General features: G+C 35.6%; 2 protein-coding genes across 4 annotated transcripts in view; one reads left to right on the plus strand and one right to left on the minus strand.

Annotated features, from left to right (window-relative positions):
• Positions 1-19,109, plus strand: part of LOC126940470 (peptidyl-prolyl cis-trans isomerase NIMA-interacting 4-like) — a 1,058,238-nt gene that overhangs the window by 358,378 nt on the left and 680,751 nt on the right. The window lies entirely within an intron of this gene.
• INTS6 (integrator complex subunit 6) overlaps positions 1-19,109 on the minus strand; it is a 100,805-nt gene that overhangs the window by 59,149 nt on the left and 22,547 nt on the right. For all 3 annotated transcript variants that reach the window (XM_050766268.1, XM_050766267.1, XM_050766269.1), the window contains one exon: positions 18,684-18,773. In XM_050766268.1, coding sequence (XP_050622225.1) covers positions 18,684-18,773 — 90 coding nt within the window. The remainder of the gene's footprint in view (positions 1-18,683; positions 18,774-19,109) is intronic.

Raw genomic sequence — 19,109 nt, forward strand, 5'->3', positions numbered from 1 at the left:
GCAATAAAAAGAAACAATCTACTGACAAATGCAACAAGAACGAATCTCAAGAGCATTACGCTAAGTGAAAGAAGCCAGCCACATATTATACAGTGTATAGTCTTTTACAGTGCATAATTGTGTCCACTGTATAATTCCAAATTCTAGAGAAGATAAAACTATAGTGACAGAAAGCGGGTCAGCTGTCAAGGCTGACAGGAACTACAAAGGGGCGTGAGAAAATTTCTTTGGAGTAACATGTATTTTATATTATTATTGTAGTATTAAATACATGACTTACATTTGTCAGAATTCATGAAGTTTTACACTTGAAATTGCTATGTTTTGTTAGATATAAATTATACCTCAACAAAGGGGACAATAACAACAACAAAAATAAGCATATGCAAAATTTGAGTGTCATGTATTTCGTAGCCAAACAAGAAAAGGCTCTAGAATGCAAATGCCATTTGACTTAGGATCTAGTGTCTTATACTGTACCATGTTGACCCCTTTCTCAGAATACTTCCCTAAAGATCCAGGTGAGAATTCTCATTCTGAATCTTTCCACGCGGACACAAAAGATGCATGCACAGAGGTGCTGAGGCTCACAAGCGCACAGGTGAGCTCTCTCTCTCTCCCATGGGAGTACTACAGGTAATTCTTGGGAGAATAATCTGTATGTGCAGCTCTCTCCCTCTTAAGGCAACATAACAAAATGGAAACACCAAAGTGGTTTCATTATAAGGGATACCTGAAGTATTTTAAACTCTTGTTAACAATAAATTACTTGGCACACATTTCATAACATACCAGTATATCCACATTGTGGCTGAGAACCTGATCCAAACAGACTGGAACACCAGCAAATTCATTCGTTTACTCTTTCAATAAAAATTGATAAAGAACTAATGCTATTAAGCGTGCAAAATTCTCCAGAGTAATTAAAGTTATTGACTTGGAAAAAACTAGATCAACTAGTAGGAAACCCTCAGTAGGTAACAATGAAATAAATGCAGAATTATTTATGTATATAATCAAATGCAAATTTTTGTGATATTTATAAATGCTTCAAAATTTTATTCAGGGTCTGAACATCAACTGTATGACATTTATGCGGCAGGCACTGGAGGTATAATGGTAATCAAAAAGAAAGGATAGTCCTTCCTTGTCATTGTGGGGCATAAAGGCAGTCAGACAGTAAGCAAATAAGCACACAAACTACTAGTTCATTACACACTATGATAAATACTATCAGAAAAAAGATTGTTTTTTTAAAAGGGTCAAAATAGAATCCTATGCACCAGCCTTGACAAACGCAGATCACAGCCTCCACTGGGTCCCTTACCTGGATATTTCTTTTCACTAAACCTCCACAGCCCATTTAAAACAATCTTCCCTGATGACACAAGTGTCTCTGTCTTCTCTAACCCCTGTAAGAAGAATTAGGAGTCTCTCCTTTTTGTATTGTGATAGAGAATAATAAAATCAGTAAAAATTTCTGAGCACTTGTCTCATTTAATCATATGACAACCACGAGATGTAGTTATTATCCCCATTGTAAATATGAGAAAACTGCAATTCAAAATGAGCAAAAAAAAATGATACCTCTAATAAGTTGCAGAACCAGGAATCAAACTTTGGCCTTTATGACAGAAACACATTCTTATGTGTTTCTTTATGACAGAAAAACATTTTAAGTACCTACCTTAAAAGTGAAATGCAAATAGTAGTATGGATTCATGACCTAACCTATTTTCTCTTTCAGAAAAACATATTTCCTAGCTCTGTACCGAAAAAGCCTGAAAATGATTAACTCAATGGCAATGCACCCTTTTCTAAAACCCATGCTATGGTCTCCATATACCATGTCCTAATACATGGAACCTGACCTGATTTCAGGTCTGAAGCAAAAATGTACAAGATAAGCTTAGAACAAGCAGTTACACTTGAAAGCAAAGAAGCTTTCAAGCTTACTTTCTTTACCACCCCTGTAATTTCTGATAACTGCCCCTCCACATCTAGTCTCTCCTTCTTCCTTCTACTAATTTAACCCCCCAGATTTTAACTGGACTCACAGTCACCCAAGCAGGGATTAGTTTCCACTCTGCCTTACAGCTAAGTGTGGCCAAATTCTAGTTGACTCTCATCGCAATTGTCATTTATGTTTTAGGTCATGCTTATATTAGGAAGTTGTGTGCCTTCTACACTCTTTACTCCTTCCCACAGGCTGAAATCCAGTTGTATGATGTGCTGTGAAACCAGCATCAACCATTCAGATAAAAGCAAAGACAGAGCAACAAAGTAGAGGAAACCTGGAACCCTAGACAATAGCTTGGAGCAAAACCACTCCACCTCCCTGACTACTAACCAGTTCTATCTTTGATGTGCAAGGAAAAGCCTTCTGTATTTTTAAACCAGCTATTTTTGTCCCAAATAGAGAAGCTGAACCAATATCCTAAAAAATATACCTTGCCAGAAGCTTTTCAGAATCCTTGAAGGCTCAACTAGATGTTTGTCAATTTGTTTTTCTTTGTTGCAGAAAATATGCACTCAAAGAGGCATTGTATATATGTTAAGGGTAGGAAAGCGCCCATTCTAACCAAACTAATGCTAAATCTTCCCGTGTTTTAATAAATAGAAAGTTGGTACCTCCAACATCTAATCCAACTCTAGTCCCAATTATTCAGATTTGCTTGGATAATGTAGATGGAAAAGAAGCTTAATAAAAGCTTTTTTTAAAGCAAACAAAATTTTAACATTTTTGGTAATTTTAACATTTTTGGTGAAACTTAGTGGGTATTTCTTAAATCCTATTTCTCAAATATAATACAGCCACAGGTCCTATTCATAACATAACAGATAATAACAAGAAAATACGTAAGTACTCTCAGGCCTTTATAGATTCATTTCTGTTTCTTCCTTCCATATATATATGTATGTAGTTCTTCCATATATATATACACACACATACACACACACACACGCACACACACGTAGTTCTAAGATGCAAGACTGAATTCCTCAACTTCCTTTCTCTCCTTATGGTTTCACCCTCCAACAATCCCAATCCCTAGTTTTTTCTAATTATTTCCAAGAACAATTCAAAAGTCAAGAATATCCAAACTGAAATGATGCAGTAGAAAAAAGGTATACAAAACAGATCTGCCTATCCTAGAATATATAAGAAACTCACAATTAAAGAACCACTGCATTCTGTTATAGCAGCTTAATACCCTGACAAGTATGACTTTTTTTTTTTTTTTTTTTTTCAAAAGGAAAGGATGTACTAAATGGCACAGAACTCTGTTCACTTAAAAAAAATTCTCTAGGCCGGGTGCGGTGGCTCAAGCCTGTAATCCCAGCACTTTGGGAGGCCGAGACGGGCAGATCACAAGGTCAGGAGATCGAGCCCATCCTGGCTAACATGGTGAAACCCCGTCTCTACTAAAACATACAAAAAAAAAACTAGCCAGGCATGGTGGCAGGCACCTGTAGTCCCAGCTACTCGGGAGGCTGAGGCAGGAGAATGGCGTAAACCTGGGAGCTTACAGTGAGCCGAGATCCGACCACTGCACTCCAGCCTGGGTGACAGAGCGAGACTCCATCTCAAAAAAAAAAAAAAAAATTCTCTAAAAATCTCTCTATTTGAAAAATGTCAATCTCACAGAGAAGTTGCAGTGATTGTACTATGAGCTCCAGGGTCCCATTCATCTAGATTCATAGACAGTTTACATTTTGTCACATTTCTTTCTTTCTCTTTTATATAACAACAATAATAATGGTGATTGATATGGTTTGGCTGTGTCCCTACCCAAATCTCATCTTGAATTGGAACTCCCACAATTCCCACATTTTGTGGGAGAAACCCCATGGGAGGTAATTGTATCATGGGGGCAGGTCTCTGCCATGCTGTTCTCGTGATAGGGAATAAGTCTCACAAGATCTGATGGTTTTAAAAACAGGAGTTTCCCTGCACAAGCTCTCTCTCTCTTTGCCTGCTGCCACCCATGTAAGACATGACTTGCTCCTCTTTGCCTTCCACCAGGATTGTGAGGACCTCCCAGCCATGTAGAACTTTAAATCCATTAAACTGCTTTCATTAATTGCCAGTCTTGGGTATGTCTTTACCAGCAGCATGAAAATGGAGTAGTACAGTAATATATAATTATTAATATTTGACAAACTATTTGAGAGTAAGTTGAGTCACCAAGACTTTTGGACCAAATGCACACACTTCTATGCAGATGAACATGGACAAAGCCACAGGAATGAAATTGTCCAAGAGTATGTCAGTAAATATGTAAGAAAATCTAAGACTAAACCAGTAACACTTAGGGACAGGCAAATACATTAAGGTCAAGGATGGAAAGTAAAACAAAATAAAAAGCCAAAGCAGAGCCAGGAAAGTGTAAACACAGAAGAGAAGCTTTAAAAAGAGTGTTCAATAGTGTTGGCAAAACATCATGAAAGAAAACCTAAAAAGCAAACTTGGATTTGGAAGATAAGGACATTATTAATGATCTTATTAACAAAGGTAGAATCAAAAGTCAGACTGTAATAGATTTAAAAGGAGGTAGGGAAGTCAAGGAGATAACAGAAATGATCTCTAAATTTGTTGCAAAAGGAAATAAAGAAGATAGGCACCAGAGAGGAAAACAGTGTGAGTGTATGAGAGTAAAGATACAAGTTCTTCCATGTTTTTCATTTATTTAGAGTGGCTGAACCAGGAAGTCAGAGTTGTACAATCACCACCACTGTCTACTTTCAGAACATTTTGATCACCTGAAAAGGAAACCCTTCTATATACATTAGCATCCTACCCTTACCCCAAGCCTCTGGCAACCACTTATTTCTGTTTCTATGAATTTGCCTATTCTAGATACTTCATATAAATGGAAACTTGCAGTAAGTAAGTAGCCTTTTGTGTCTGGCTTTCACTTAGCATGTTTTCAAGGTTCATCCATGTTGCACTATGTGAGATAATTTTATTCCTTTTTAAGGCTGAATAATATTCCATTGTATGGATATATCATATTTTGTTTATCCATTCATCAGGTAATAGATATTTGGGTTGTTTCCACCTTTTGACTATTATGAATGACATTAATACGATGTTCACTTACAGGTTTTTGTGTAGACATGTTTTCATTTCTTTAGGTATATACCCCAGAATAGAATTACTGGAGTTACCACAAGGTAACTCTACGTTTAACTTTTTGAAGAACCACCAAACTATTTCCCAAAGCAGCTGCATCATTTTACATCCTCACTAGCAAAGTATAAGGGTTACAGTTTCTCTACATTCTCACCAACATTTGTTACTATCCATCTTTTTTATTATATGTCATTATAGTAGGTGTAAACTGCTATCTCATTATGCATTTCCCTCATGACTAATAATGGTGAGCATCTTTTCATGTACTTACTGGCCATTTGTATATCTTCTCTGGAGAAATGTCTAATCAAATCCTTTGACCATTTTTAAATTAGGTTGTCTTTTTATTTTTATGTTGTTATAGTTCTTTATATATTCTGGATATCATGCCCTTCACAGATAAATTATCTGCAAATATTTTCTCTCATTCTGTCACTATCTTTTCACTTTCTTGATAGTATCTTTGAAACAAAAGTTTTAAATTCTGAAGTCTAATTTGTCTAGTTGTTCTTTGTGCTTCTGATGTCATGTCTAAAACTTGCCTAATCCTAGGTCAGGAAAATTAAGCCTATGCTTTCTTCTAAGTTTTAGCTCTTATATTTGGGTCCTTGACCCATTTTGACCTAATTTTTGTATATAAGGTGGAGGTTAAGTTTCCTTCTCTTGCATGTGCATGCATATTCAGTTGGCTCAAAACCATTTGCTAAGAAAATTATTCCTTTTTTTTTTTTTGAGACGGAGTCTCGCTCTATCACCCAGGCTGGAGTGCAATGGCGTGATCTTGGCTCACTGCAACCTCCCGGGTTCAAGCGATTCTCCTGTCTCAGCCTCCCAAGTAGCTGGGATTACAAGCGCATGCCACCACACCTGGCTAATTTTTTGTATTTTTTAGTAGAGATGGGGTTTCACCAGGTTGGCCAGGCTGGTCTCGAACTCCTGAGCTCAGGCAATCCACCTGCCTCGGCCTCCCAAAGTCTAGGATTACAGGCGTGAGCTACTGCGCCTGGCCAGAAAATTATTATTTTCTCATTAAACTCTTAACTCTTGCCAAAAATTGACTGACTATAAATGCATGGGTTTTACTGCTAGACTCTCAATTCTATCTCACTGGCCTATATGACTGTTCTTATGCAGTACAATACTGTTGCTTTTTTTTCTTTTGATCCCGCACTAGAGTGTGAAGAGCAATGGACCCAAAAACATAAAACAGTCAAGTCCTAGCTCTGCTTCTTAGGTAGAAATTAGCCTTACTAAGACATTTTCCTCACGGTCACAGAATTGAGAATTACAGGAGATGTGAAATTACCTTGTAAACAATAAAAGTTAAATATTTAAGTTTACACATTTTTTTAAATGATTAAGCTCAACCTCATACATTATTTTGGTAGCCAGGAATAAAAGAAAGTAATATAGTAAGAGTCCTTCACAATCTGTTTCTAAGAACAGTGCCTAGGCACATGGTAGGCCCTAAATACATATTTATTGAATGAAATTAACCATTTTCCAATTGTTTTTTATTCTTTTTATTCATTTCCTATAACTGCTAAGATTATGAGGAAACAATTTACAAATTTAAAAGCATCCTATATCAGCGTTTTCTTTAGCATATTTCCTTGAAGAAAATAATCAAGTAAATTTCCCGTAGGCTATTTATAACTTTAATACTATTATCCAATATAAGCAATGAAGAAGGTTCTCCTCATATCGTATTTATTAAGGAAAGGAAAATTAAGAAATTCTATGCAACAAAGCAGGATCCTGTCTCAAAAACAATTACTAAAGTCAAAGTGAATTCCATAAAACGTAATACCAACCTGATTATTTATTGTTAGTTCCTATTGTTACACTCTACAGTTAAAACGTGTATCCTTAGGAATGTCCAATGTACATCCAAAAGGAATTTTTGATTAAAAAATCAAAACTTTGTTTTAGCTTCTAGTAGTTTACGGTCAGTATTTGTTCAGAGGAAAAAGCAATCACTTGACAACCTGCAATATGGAAATACTTTCTTCAATAAAGTTTTACCCCAACAAATTGCAAAGGCAAAGTCCTTCTAATTTTTTAACAACTTTATTGAGGCATGATTACCTACCATAAAATTCATCCATTTTATATGTTCAATGATTTTTAGTAAATTTACAGTGTACAACTATCACCATCATGCCATTTCAGAACATTTCCAACATCTTAAAAAGATCCCTGTGCCCATCTGTAGTCAGTCTCCCAAACATGTCCAGGCAAGCACTCATCGACTTTACGGACATTCCATATAAATGGAATAATGCTATATGAGGTCCTTTGCATCTAGGATAATGTTTTTGAGGTTCATCCATGTTGTAGCATGTCACCAGTTCATTCCTTTGTTTCTTAATTTTATGTCTGGTATAGTTCAACCTACAATCATGTCCTCTTTTATGAGGAAGTGAAAACAGATGAGGTGCCAAAAAAAACCCTGCTCTTTGTACAGTCCACGCTACTGCCACTATCTTTCTAAAATGCAAATCTAATAACTTTCTCCTCTACTAAAATCTCTTCAATGGTTCCCATCCATCTATAAGGCAAAGTTCAAGCTCCTCGGCAGAGAATACGGGATGGGCCACGCCAATCTATCTAGTCTCATTTCCTGCTGCTGTTTTTCTTGAACACTTTGCCAGCTATCAATACTGAGGCACATATAGTTCTCCCAAACTCTCTTCAGTGACCTTTATGTCTTTGCATCCATCTACTTCACAAACTTGAATTAACCTTTCAAAATCCAACTCAAGACATTTCCTAGAGCCAGCTCCAGCCTCACTTTCTCAACTGTACCATCTTATCAGCTTGTGCTTTAATAATTTTATATCTCACACTATGCCATAACTGTATATCTCATATCAAACTCATAAGCCAGCATCTAACCCTGTGTCTGAACTTCACTACTGTTCAATAAGCATCTGTTCACTTTAACTGAATACACTCTGACTACTAGTGGTGTTCCACCCACTTCATAAAGGAAAAATCAATTCTATAGAAAAAGTCCACTCTCTAAAACTAATGTGAAAAGGATCTAACAAAAGTAGTATAATACAACTCCAAGGTCTAGAGCAGTAGTCTACAAAACAGGATATACACCAGCGATCAGCAAACTATAGCCCACCAACCAAATCCAGCCCAGAGCCTAATTTTTGTAAATAAAATTTCATTGAACATGGCCACACTCATTCATTTAACATACTGTCTATGGCTGCTTTTGTCCTCCAACAGCGGAGTAGTTCCAACAGACACCATATAGGCTGAAAAACCTAAAATGTTCACTATCTGGCCCTTCAAAGAAAATGTTTGCTGACCCCTAGTATAAATCATGATCCATGTTATACAAGAAGCAAAGATCAGAATTTCCTTTGTATAAATTTTTTCATCTCATCTTTTTAAAGTTCTATGTTTATATATGTTTTTAATGTAATAATATTAATACAGTAGTCACATATATAATTTCTAAACTTAAAAATATGCATACAATGGGAATGGTACATACCCAACTTTTTTTTTTTTTTTTTTTTTTACCAATATAGGTGGTTCAATTAAAAAAAAAAAAGTTAAGTCTTAGGACAAGCTTTAGCATTTAAATTTAGTAATCAAGGTTATTAGCAATCAATGTTATTACATGAATAACTGAGTTCTGTAAGTGCTTCAAATCACAGAGAAAGAGGCCCAGAATTAAACTTTTTCCAAAATACTCAAAACATCTCTGGAGAATCTTTTTCTGGTGCTAAAAATGTCATTGAAATGATGCAGGTAGTACTAATATTCTTCAACAGAATGCAATAAAATATGAGCTACATAAATCCAAACTTGGTTCAAAGGTAGCTATGTTTTTTAGAAAAGTTTATTATAACAGACAAAGCAAATGCAAACTTATCCTTCCAAACCCTGATAAATAACTGCCTGACAAATAATTGGTATCTAATAAATATACAAATCAAGAGAATACCTTGCTAGCTAAATTAAAAAAGAAAAAAAAAACTATCCATACTTAACAACCATGTGCAATTTTGTAACCAAAGTGTTCCTTAGCTATAATAGCAATGCTATTTCTGTCTAAGACAAGATACTAACCTAAAGCTGTGAAGAGCCCCAGGAAATACCAAGTCCCTCACTTATAGATCTTAAGCTTAGCAAGGTGGTTCTACTAACTCAAAAGTTGGGATCGGATAATCATCAACCAATTTATAAGCTCAAAGTTAAATTACCAATTGAACCTGGACTTATCAGGTTAAGGTTGTCATTCTATGTTGAATCAGAATCTCCAACAAATAGTCATAGCCCCCAGAGAGAACTACACTCTACTCTGCTCACCTTTAAGGCTTTTTCTGAGGCCTTCCGAGATGACTAGCATCAGACTTTTGAGGAAGGCTAGCCATTAGACAAGGCTTTTCCCCACGATCTGACTGCTTGAAGTGACATCCAGGATCAGGTCGATCCTGTATCCAGGAATCATGACCCTCCCTGAGGCACCAGTCATCATGAGACAGTCAGTGCACTTTGGCACTTCTTGAAAACCACTGGGCTGCTCCTTTAGCTGAAAGGAAAAAAAACATCAAAACCACAACAAACAAAACAAAGGGGGAAAAAATCAGTAATTCAATCTGAAAAGACAGAGCGTGGGGAAAAATATACCAAAATAGCCTTGTCTAGAACAAAATGCAGCCTTGCCTTGATGTAAAGCCCATAGTTTCAATGTCTTTGTAGTAACTACACTAAGGTTATTCCCAATATAAAAGTCTAAAGTTTGATATCTACGGTATTACATCTGAAAAGAACAAGTGAAAGTGGAAGTTAAATAAAATCACTATGGAAATACAGCTAAATAAGTATAATCAAGGTATTTATAAATGACTAGCAGCCTAAGAGTTATTTACAGGAGAGTGCAACATCAGAAGACCACATACTCAATATTTTCATTCTCTCAAAATTGAAATCTAACGTGGAGAAGCATGAAACACCCAAACAGGCTAAGTTTAACAGAAAACTGCCAATCTATTAAATAAAAAATTAGGCTAGTGTCCTCTAACTTACTTGACATTAGTACACAGAGTAAAACGCACATACACACACTGCTCTTAAACTAGCACTCTGTAGAATTTTCAATGTTTGCTTGAAATAACAATTTTAAATGTTCATATCATATGTCCTTAAATTTCAAACAAACTTGAAAAGCTGATTTAAGGCTTATTTAAATCTGCTTCAAAGTAAAAAAAAATTTAACTATCAGAATCTGCTCATTTCAATTTTTAAATACAAAATATTTTCCTAAAACATAATGTTAAAAGGCAAGAAAAAAATCTTTGACGTAATTGTTTTAAATGTTAGATTATAACTCCCTTAAAACATCCTTACCCAAAAGGTAATGATACTTTGTCCGTCAATTACTTTACCTTCCTTTCTCTTTTATTTTTTATCACCCACATCTTAGTTAACACTACCAAATATCCACATAGATGCCCAAGTCGCAAAGTGGAAAATAATACTAAACCAGTATATTTTTACTTATTTGAGAATATGATTAAAGGTATGGATCTCTTTACCCAGAAAAATGTTCATGCACACAGATGGACAATGTGTAGACAGGATGTCAGGGAATCCACAGAACTCTCTTCAGACAAAGCATGGGCCCTAGGGTTCAGGACTCCTGTCAAATACTTTGCCTTTTTTCTCCTATCTTACAAATCATCTTTGAAAACCTGCCTAGCTTACCTACCAAATCTCTCAGAATTCTGCCTTCCTGTCCAGCACTAGCTAAGTTTTGGCATTCCCCATTATCTTCTAGGTTGTTACATGTAGTTTGCTAACTCTTCCCATCTTACCACCCTCCAGTCCATCTTTCACCTTGCTGGCACAGTAACCTTACTAAAATGCAAATCTGATCATGTGACTCACCTGTTTAAAATCTTCAATACCTTCCCTGCAAATGCTAACAGAATGAAGTCCTGTTTCCTTAGGGTGCTATTATCTGCTCTCTACCTACATTTCAAGCTTCTACTCTTCCTACCTATACTTTCCATACTCCAGGTGCACAATTTATAATCTCCTGATACACTGTTTTCAAGTCTTCATGCTTTTGCATACTGTTTCCACTTCCTGAAATGTCATGGCTCAATTCCTTACTCTTCCCTCAACACTTTACTCCTTTCTTTATGCTGTCTCAGAACCTTCTGTTTATTTCTGCCATGAGATTTATCTTAATGTATTTACAAATGTTTATTTACTTGCCTGTCTTCAAAGATAATACGTTTTCTAGCCTTGCTTAATTCCATCTGTGTGTCCCCAGTACCTAGAACATAAATATAGAACTAAATATAAATGTATGGAGCTGCCACTATTCTTATACACAGCCAAAGTTACTATGTATCACAAGGAAAACCGTTGCTGAATTAATTTAAAATATACTTTCACAATTCAACATCTAAAGAATTCATTCTGGAAAGGCATTTTTGCAGCAACCGTCTAGAAAATTAAGTGTAAGTATCAACAATTCTGTATAAACTGCTCTCATCTGGTAAGGTAGGGTATGTGGGTGTGGATGTGGGTGTGGGTGTGGGTGTGTGTGTGTAATGCTAATTACATGGACCTCTCTCCTCATACATGGGGTCTAAAGAGAGTCCTCCATACAGCACACTGTAAGCAGTAACTGCAGATTGACTGCAGTCAGCACAGAAGTTAATTTTTGGGGGCTATTCAATAACCTATTCTAAAATACCAAGCAAATTAGAAATTATCCTATTAAAAATATTCACAGAAGGCCAGTTCCATATCCCTTGGAAACCCATTCCCAAATTTAACAATTCTAAAGGTCAATAATTATTTTTATCCTAAAAAAATATTTTGATGGCCTTCTAAGTCAAAAACATTTCTAACTTTCTAACCTGTTTTGTTAAAAGTTGTTCATTTTGGCCGGGCGCGGTGGCTCACGCCTGTAATCCCAGCACTTTGGGAGGCCGAGGCGGGCGGATCACAAGGTCAGGAGATCGAGACCACGGTGAAACCCCGTCTCTACTAAAAATACAAAAAAAAAAATTAGCCGGGCGCGGTTGTGGGCGCCTGTAGTCCCAGCTACTCGGGAGGCTGAGGCAGGAGAATGGCGTGAACCCGGGAGAGGCAGAGCTTGCAGTGAGCCGAGATCACGCCACTGCACTCCAGCCTGGGCGACAGAGCGAGACTCCGTCTCAAAAAAAAAAAAAAAAAAAAGTTGTTCATTTTCACATGCTTTGTGTAGCTTAAAAAAAATTGTGGTTACATTGTGCTCTAAAACTATAGTTTCTAAATTTGACTGTACATCAGAATCACATGGGCTACTCTGAAAATGCAGATTCCCAGGTCCTTACCCAGATCAACTGAAACAAAATTTCCAGAATAAGAACAAAGGCATGTGTATTTTATAAGGCACAACAGGTGATTTTGATGCAGCCATTTCAAAACTACTGTTCTAAATACCACAGTACTTTATATATATAAGAGCTAGAATTGGATAATAGAAACATCTCTAAATAAAATTTTCCTTACATATGTAGAATCTCTTATTGCTTACTGGTCTGACAGGCTAATAAACACAGGGTGAAATTGCTTCACCCTCTGAATAAAAACTATTTTGATGTATCTTAACAAGGAATTCTAGAAAGCAGATTAGTTACTGTAGCCATACAGCTTTGTTAGAATGATCAACCATCATTTCTTTTAAATTTCTCCATTGTTGTGTTTGTCTAGAAGTACTCAGAGTCTTTCTTACTACACAATCTTGAAGAAAAGCATATCAATAAGAGTACTGCAAATGTAAATTGCTGAAAATTTACTATAATATTAAATTGAAATATTTCATCAACTTCTTTATGCATTATTATAATTACATATTTTTAAACTACTAATAATTGCAGATGTATATATTCCTATAACATACCAGCAGTAATAAATCCAGGGGTTGAGAGAACAGGGCCAAAAATATGAGTAGAAAAAGAAATACAAATAATCTACATTCAACATATTCTTATTAAATGTTTTTAGAAAGATGAATTGACAGAGACTAACATATACAGTAGTGTTATGCATATATTTAGAACATCTGAATCCCAAATCAGTAAGACTAGAGCTAATCTTCAGATTGTTACTGAGTCCCTAGTAATATCACCTTGAAGAGGCTACTACAGGATAAACATGAAAATTTCAACACATGTAAACACAGATAAAATGTTTGATATTTTCTATCATATCACTATGGCATCCCTCAAAATTCCTTACAGATCTTTTTAAAAAAGAGAAAGTTCTCCAAAATTCTAAGTGTCTTGGGAAAACCAACTATTTTAAATATATGTTTAAAAGTCTTTATGCAATGAAATCAGAGTTTTGATACCCTTTGGCACATATTTTTAGTGATTTTAGTGAATAAAAACCCATTTACACTGCCTAGAATGATTCGTATGTCAAAGAATGGTGGACTTTTGAATCAATTTTTGAGAACCGACAAGTTGGAACAGAAGACCCCAATCTACAGCCATTTGAATACACAGCTGAGACTACTCATTCTCTTTATGAAGACATGCCCTTCTGAATATCTATCCCATGAAGTTGTAAAAGTAGTTGTCCTAGTTAGGCTTAAAAAAGCAGGGACAGCTAATAAGAAAGTAAAACTCTTCCCAACAGATTACTTTGGCTGCAAATATCTTCTCTCGATGTTAGCCTCCACGGCAATCATAACGCTGGTAACGAGATGCAGAAGAACTCATCAGCATATAGAAATCTCAATATTTGAAAGACAATACTACTATTAGCACTTTCAAGGAAGAGAAAAATAACTGCTACACTATCCTGGAATGTCATTCATCGCTAAGAAAGTACTGGCAGGATTTCTTCTGGGATCCTTTATTGAGCAATATTCATTAACCATGTGTTCCTGGAATCATAGTACAGAATAGTTTTCCATTGCAAAGCAGTACTAGAGAGGATTATCTGCAGATAGCAGAAGAAAATCCTTTTCAATAACTCTAATTATAATTTGTTGATTCTACCAAAACATCTGATATATATATATCAGTTATATAACATGACAAACACTACTGAGTATCTGGACACAGGTATGTTTATCAACATCAAAGGTAACTACTAAGGAAATAAGTAATATAGTTTTCTCATGTTTCAGAATTCAAAGTCCTATCTAACACACTCCTCATAAGTGAAAATGCTGCAAACAACCAGTTTTATCAAATAGTTGCATTAAAAGAAAGGCCAAATATATACACATAAAATTCAATCCAAGCAATCATCAAAAATCCTAGACAGTTATCCAAAAATACTACACTAGAAACACATTCATGACACCTCAGACAATGGCTTGGACTTTGATTAAATGAGGCCCAAGGATATAACTAAAATCATAAATTAATGTAAAATGATCATATACAGCTCAAGATTTTCATTCATAATATAGCTATTACTTTTCTTTCCTAATTCATAACACATTGCTAAGTGATGAGCTGTCCCAGAGAACAGTATTCCTACATTTTTCTGACAAACAAGGTGTAAGAAATTGGTTCATTTGGGCCTATATATACTTAGCCAGGTCAAGAGACAACAAGGCACCACATTTTTCCTACAGTTACAAAAACTATTTTCTAGGCTCAAAACAACTTTACACTGAGCTTCTTCCTAAAATTCACAGATATAAGGTAGAAGCCACACCCTATGCCAAATCATTCGTAAGATCCTTGAATTCAGTCATTCAAAAATGAAATTATACTATAAAAATTCACATTATACAAGATTTGACACACTAAAGGTAATATTAACCCTTCCCCTGCTTTAGTACTCCCATGCACTTAGTATGTATCCCTATTTTATCATTCATAAAACCATTTAATAGGTGATTTCCCCCATAATACTGTGAACTTAAATATTAAGAACCAGATACGTTCTGTTTATCTTTGTTATCCTCATTGCCTAGAAATGCTCTGGTCATAATAGTTTTTCATGGAACACTGAATAAGAACAGAATACCAAAAAGACACTTATATAGAAAACTGAAGTAGACAAATAAAAAAATCAGGTAAATAGAAGGTAAATTTTAAGAACACACAAAATTAGAATCAAGCAAAAAGGCAGTAGCCATATCAGGAAGAAAGCACTGGTCTGGAGGTGCTGGAATGTCTTTGGAATTGATAAATTCTAATCTAGATTTTGGCAGTAACAAATGTTATAACCTAAGCAAATCACTCCGACTCCCTGGATCTCAATTTCTTCATTTGTAAAATATAAGACTAAATGAATTCTATATTTCCTCAGATGACATAAGGATGATTTTAAAGCAGCAAGAACATTTACTCCTGACAAACAGCAACAACAGAACAGATATAATATACGATGTTGGATGACATGACTCTTAAGCAAAGGATATCATACAGGTGGAATATACAACTCGATAACAAGTAGTAGGTCATACTAACAGCAGCCACAAGCCATCCAAGAATTAAGCACACACATCTCTAATGTGGAAATTAATGACACATTCACACACTGAATAAATCTAAAAAAGAATCAAGTTCTGCCAGAGGCAAAGGTTGAGAGATGTGAAAAGACAGAGATATAAAGGCAAAATTGTTATTCCCTAGTAGGAACCAGAATACAGATCACATCTAGCATTCATGCACATGCACAATACACACACACAAGAACAATACAAAAAGCATCTTTATGCTTTTCTATGAATTGAAAAGCTCCTTAAAACAAATCACATAATTATTTAGGCTACACTATTTCACAGTATCTCACAACATTTAGCAAAAATTAATCTAGGATAACTTTCTCTTTGCTCCAACAAGAGAGTCTTGTTGGTACATTAAGAAAACGTGCAGGGGATCAAAGACATTCCTAACCTCAATGGCCTATGTTCCTTCCAACTTCAAAATAATTTACTTTTGCTTTAAAACAAATGCACCTTCCACCTCAGATAATAAGTTGCAATGGTAATCAGTTTGGAACTTGATGACTACCAGATTCGATACACCAATGTTTATAATCAATACTTTTTAAAAATATAGGCTCTGTTGTCGGTACTATGCTAGAATTGTAAAAGATAAAAGAGAACTAAAAGGTATGATCTCTGCCCACAGGAAAATCTTTCTAACCTTACTAGCAAGGTAGTTTCAGGTTATTATAAACACATTGCCCTATTTTTTCAAAATCCTTCCCAAGGAAGACATAGGAAGAAAGGTGAGCAATTCCAATACACATGTATATTTCCAGATATTTTTAAGCTAGAAGAGGTCCCCACAAAACAAATTTTACAAACAAAACAGATCCAAACATATGGAAACAAAATACATGCCCCCTAAAAGGCATTTCTACAAAGGCAGTAGACAGTACCTCAAATTGATCACCTCACACATAAGAATACTTTACAACAGAAAACAGAAATGACTTCTCAACCAAAATCATTAAGGATAAAACAAACATTCAAAAGACTTCTAATTTATTAATATGTAAAGTTGAATGAAACGGTTAACTATTATGGGTCCTATTAAGAAGAAAAATTAATTTAAGAGCTTCAAATTTAAAATGACTTTCTTCTTTTTTTTTTTGAGACGGAGTCTCACTCTGTTGCCCAGGCTGGAGTGCAGTGGCACAATCTCAGTTCACTGCAACCTGCGCCTCCCAGGTTCAAGTGATTCTCCTGCCTTAGCCTGCTGAGTAGATGGGATTACAAGCGCGCGCCACCATACCCAGCTAATTTTTTTGTATTTTTGGTAGAGACGGGGTTTCACCATGTTGGTCAGGCTGGACTCAAACTCCTGACCTCATGATCTGCCCGCCTTAGCCTCCCAAAGTGCTGGGATTAGAGGCGTGAGCCACCACGCCCAGCTAAAATGACATTTTTACATTTTTATTGCTTGCTTTTTATATAATCCACGTCTACCTGTTTCTGAAAGTAGCAGGACCATAATTAGCTGTACATGTCAACTAATCTAAGAAATCCCAAAAGCCCATCAAGTTCAGCTATGGAGCACTCCAAGGCCACTAATTATATATAGACTATAAATTATTGAATCATGGATTATAATCTACCTAAATATTTCAGCTCTATCTCCATGAATTACATCCTAAATTAACTTTAATATCAACTGTTCAAATAAAACAATTTTAGCTCTTTTCCCCCAAATAAGAGCAGAGAAATATGTTTCTTTAGTGGTTCCAATGGCTCATGAAAGAACAATACTATGTACTTTTCTTTACAGCCTACTAAGTACTTTCATATACATTATTTCAGACTTCAAATAACCCATAACCCTAGGAAGTAAGGCAAATGTTATTCTCTTTATTTCATGGAGAAGGATAGAGATTAGGAAGTTAAGTCACTGGTACAAAGTTTACTGCTAGAAAGTAGTTAAACAAAGACTAGGACCCACATGCCCTGACTCCATGTCCAATTTATATTCCACAATGTCACACAAATAAAATAATTCTAAAAGCTACTGAACTTAAAATGTATAGTTTTCCTGCTTAATTAAACCCTTAAAAATATCATGGGAATTAAGATACTAAAGCACATGCAAACCATAAAGTGCTATCGAAACAATCACCTTTCTTTATCAGCCCAAGTTAAAGAGCAGTTCAAATACTATAGTAAAAACACCTTAAAATTAAAAAAATCTATTATATTCATTATACCACACCACACACAACTCTGCATAACGAATGTTGGTGCAGAATAGGTAAGGTTAGCTATAAATTTTTTATACAGCTGGGTGCAGTGGCTCATGTCTGTAATCCCAACACTTTGAGAGGTCGACGCGGGTGGATCCTGAGGTCAGGAGTTCGAGACCAACCAGGCCAACATGGCAAGACCCCATCTCTACTAAAAATACAAAAATTAGCCGGACATGGTGGCTCATGCCTGTAATCCCAGTTACTCGGGAGGCTGAGGCACAAGAATCGCTTGAACCCGGGAAGTGGAGGCTGCAGTGAGCCGAGATCGTGCCACTGTACTCTAGCTGGGGCAACAGAGTGAGACTCTGTCTCAAAAAAAAAAAAATATTTTTTTAATAATACATTTGACTTAGAGAAAACAAAAATGTCCAAAAACCTTACTTTTCCTAGTCTTAACACCTCTTCTCGGCTTTGCTATACTCTAGCCAAGGAGTTTCCACAGTCATTGGACTGCCAACGACAATCCACTGAAATATAGGGAGAAATTATTAGAATGCTGTTTCTCTTTTTTTAAATCTGAAAAAACAAAGGAATTCATTTTACTATTTATGATACAGACTGACACTGTCACCCTCACATAAACTCATAAATACACATGCAAACAGGGTGTGGGTAATGCTCAAACATTTGTCATAGAAGAGATTCTTATTCAAGAAAATAGGAACACTGCTACAAACAAAGATGGGCCATAGGAGACAGATGACTCTAAACTGCATCATATAATCAACAAGAGAACCTATTAAAGGTGTTCAATATCCTACACAAATAAAGGATTGTTCAACTGCATTTGCATAATCCACATAACATAAGCACAACTTACCTCATCCTGGACTCCACTGGTGGTAGTCAACTTGCTTCCATCAGTAATTGTGATAATTATTGCTGGCTCCAAGAAAAAAGGGTTTCTTCCCTAAAGTCAAAAAACACATTGATCATACAAAGGTTTAGACTTTGGCTTAAAAAGTAAAAAGTCAATTCTCAGAACAGCATATATACGATCTCCCTTTCTAGTTTCATTTTACATGTGGTATATACCTGTTTGTACGTTTTAAGAAAAGATATAGAAGGACACATAAACTAAACAGTGATTAACCCTGAGAAAGAGGGATTAGGTAAAGAAAAAGATGGATTTTTCACTTCTTTATAAATTTGTGTATTGCTTTCATTTTTAGAGGGAGTATATTTATGTAACTAAGAGTATTTAATTTGTTAAAAGGGATCCCAGTAGTTCAATTCTAATAATTTG

The sequence above is a fragment of the Macaca thibetana genome, chromosome 17 (genome assembly GCF_024542745.1).
Source record: "Macaca thibetana thibetana isolate TM-01 chromosome 17, ASM2454274v1, whole genome shotgun sequence".
Classification (NCBI taxonomy): Eukaryota; Metazoa; Chordata; class Mammalia; order Primates; family Cercopithecidae; genus Macaca; species Macaca thibetana.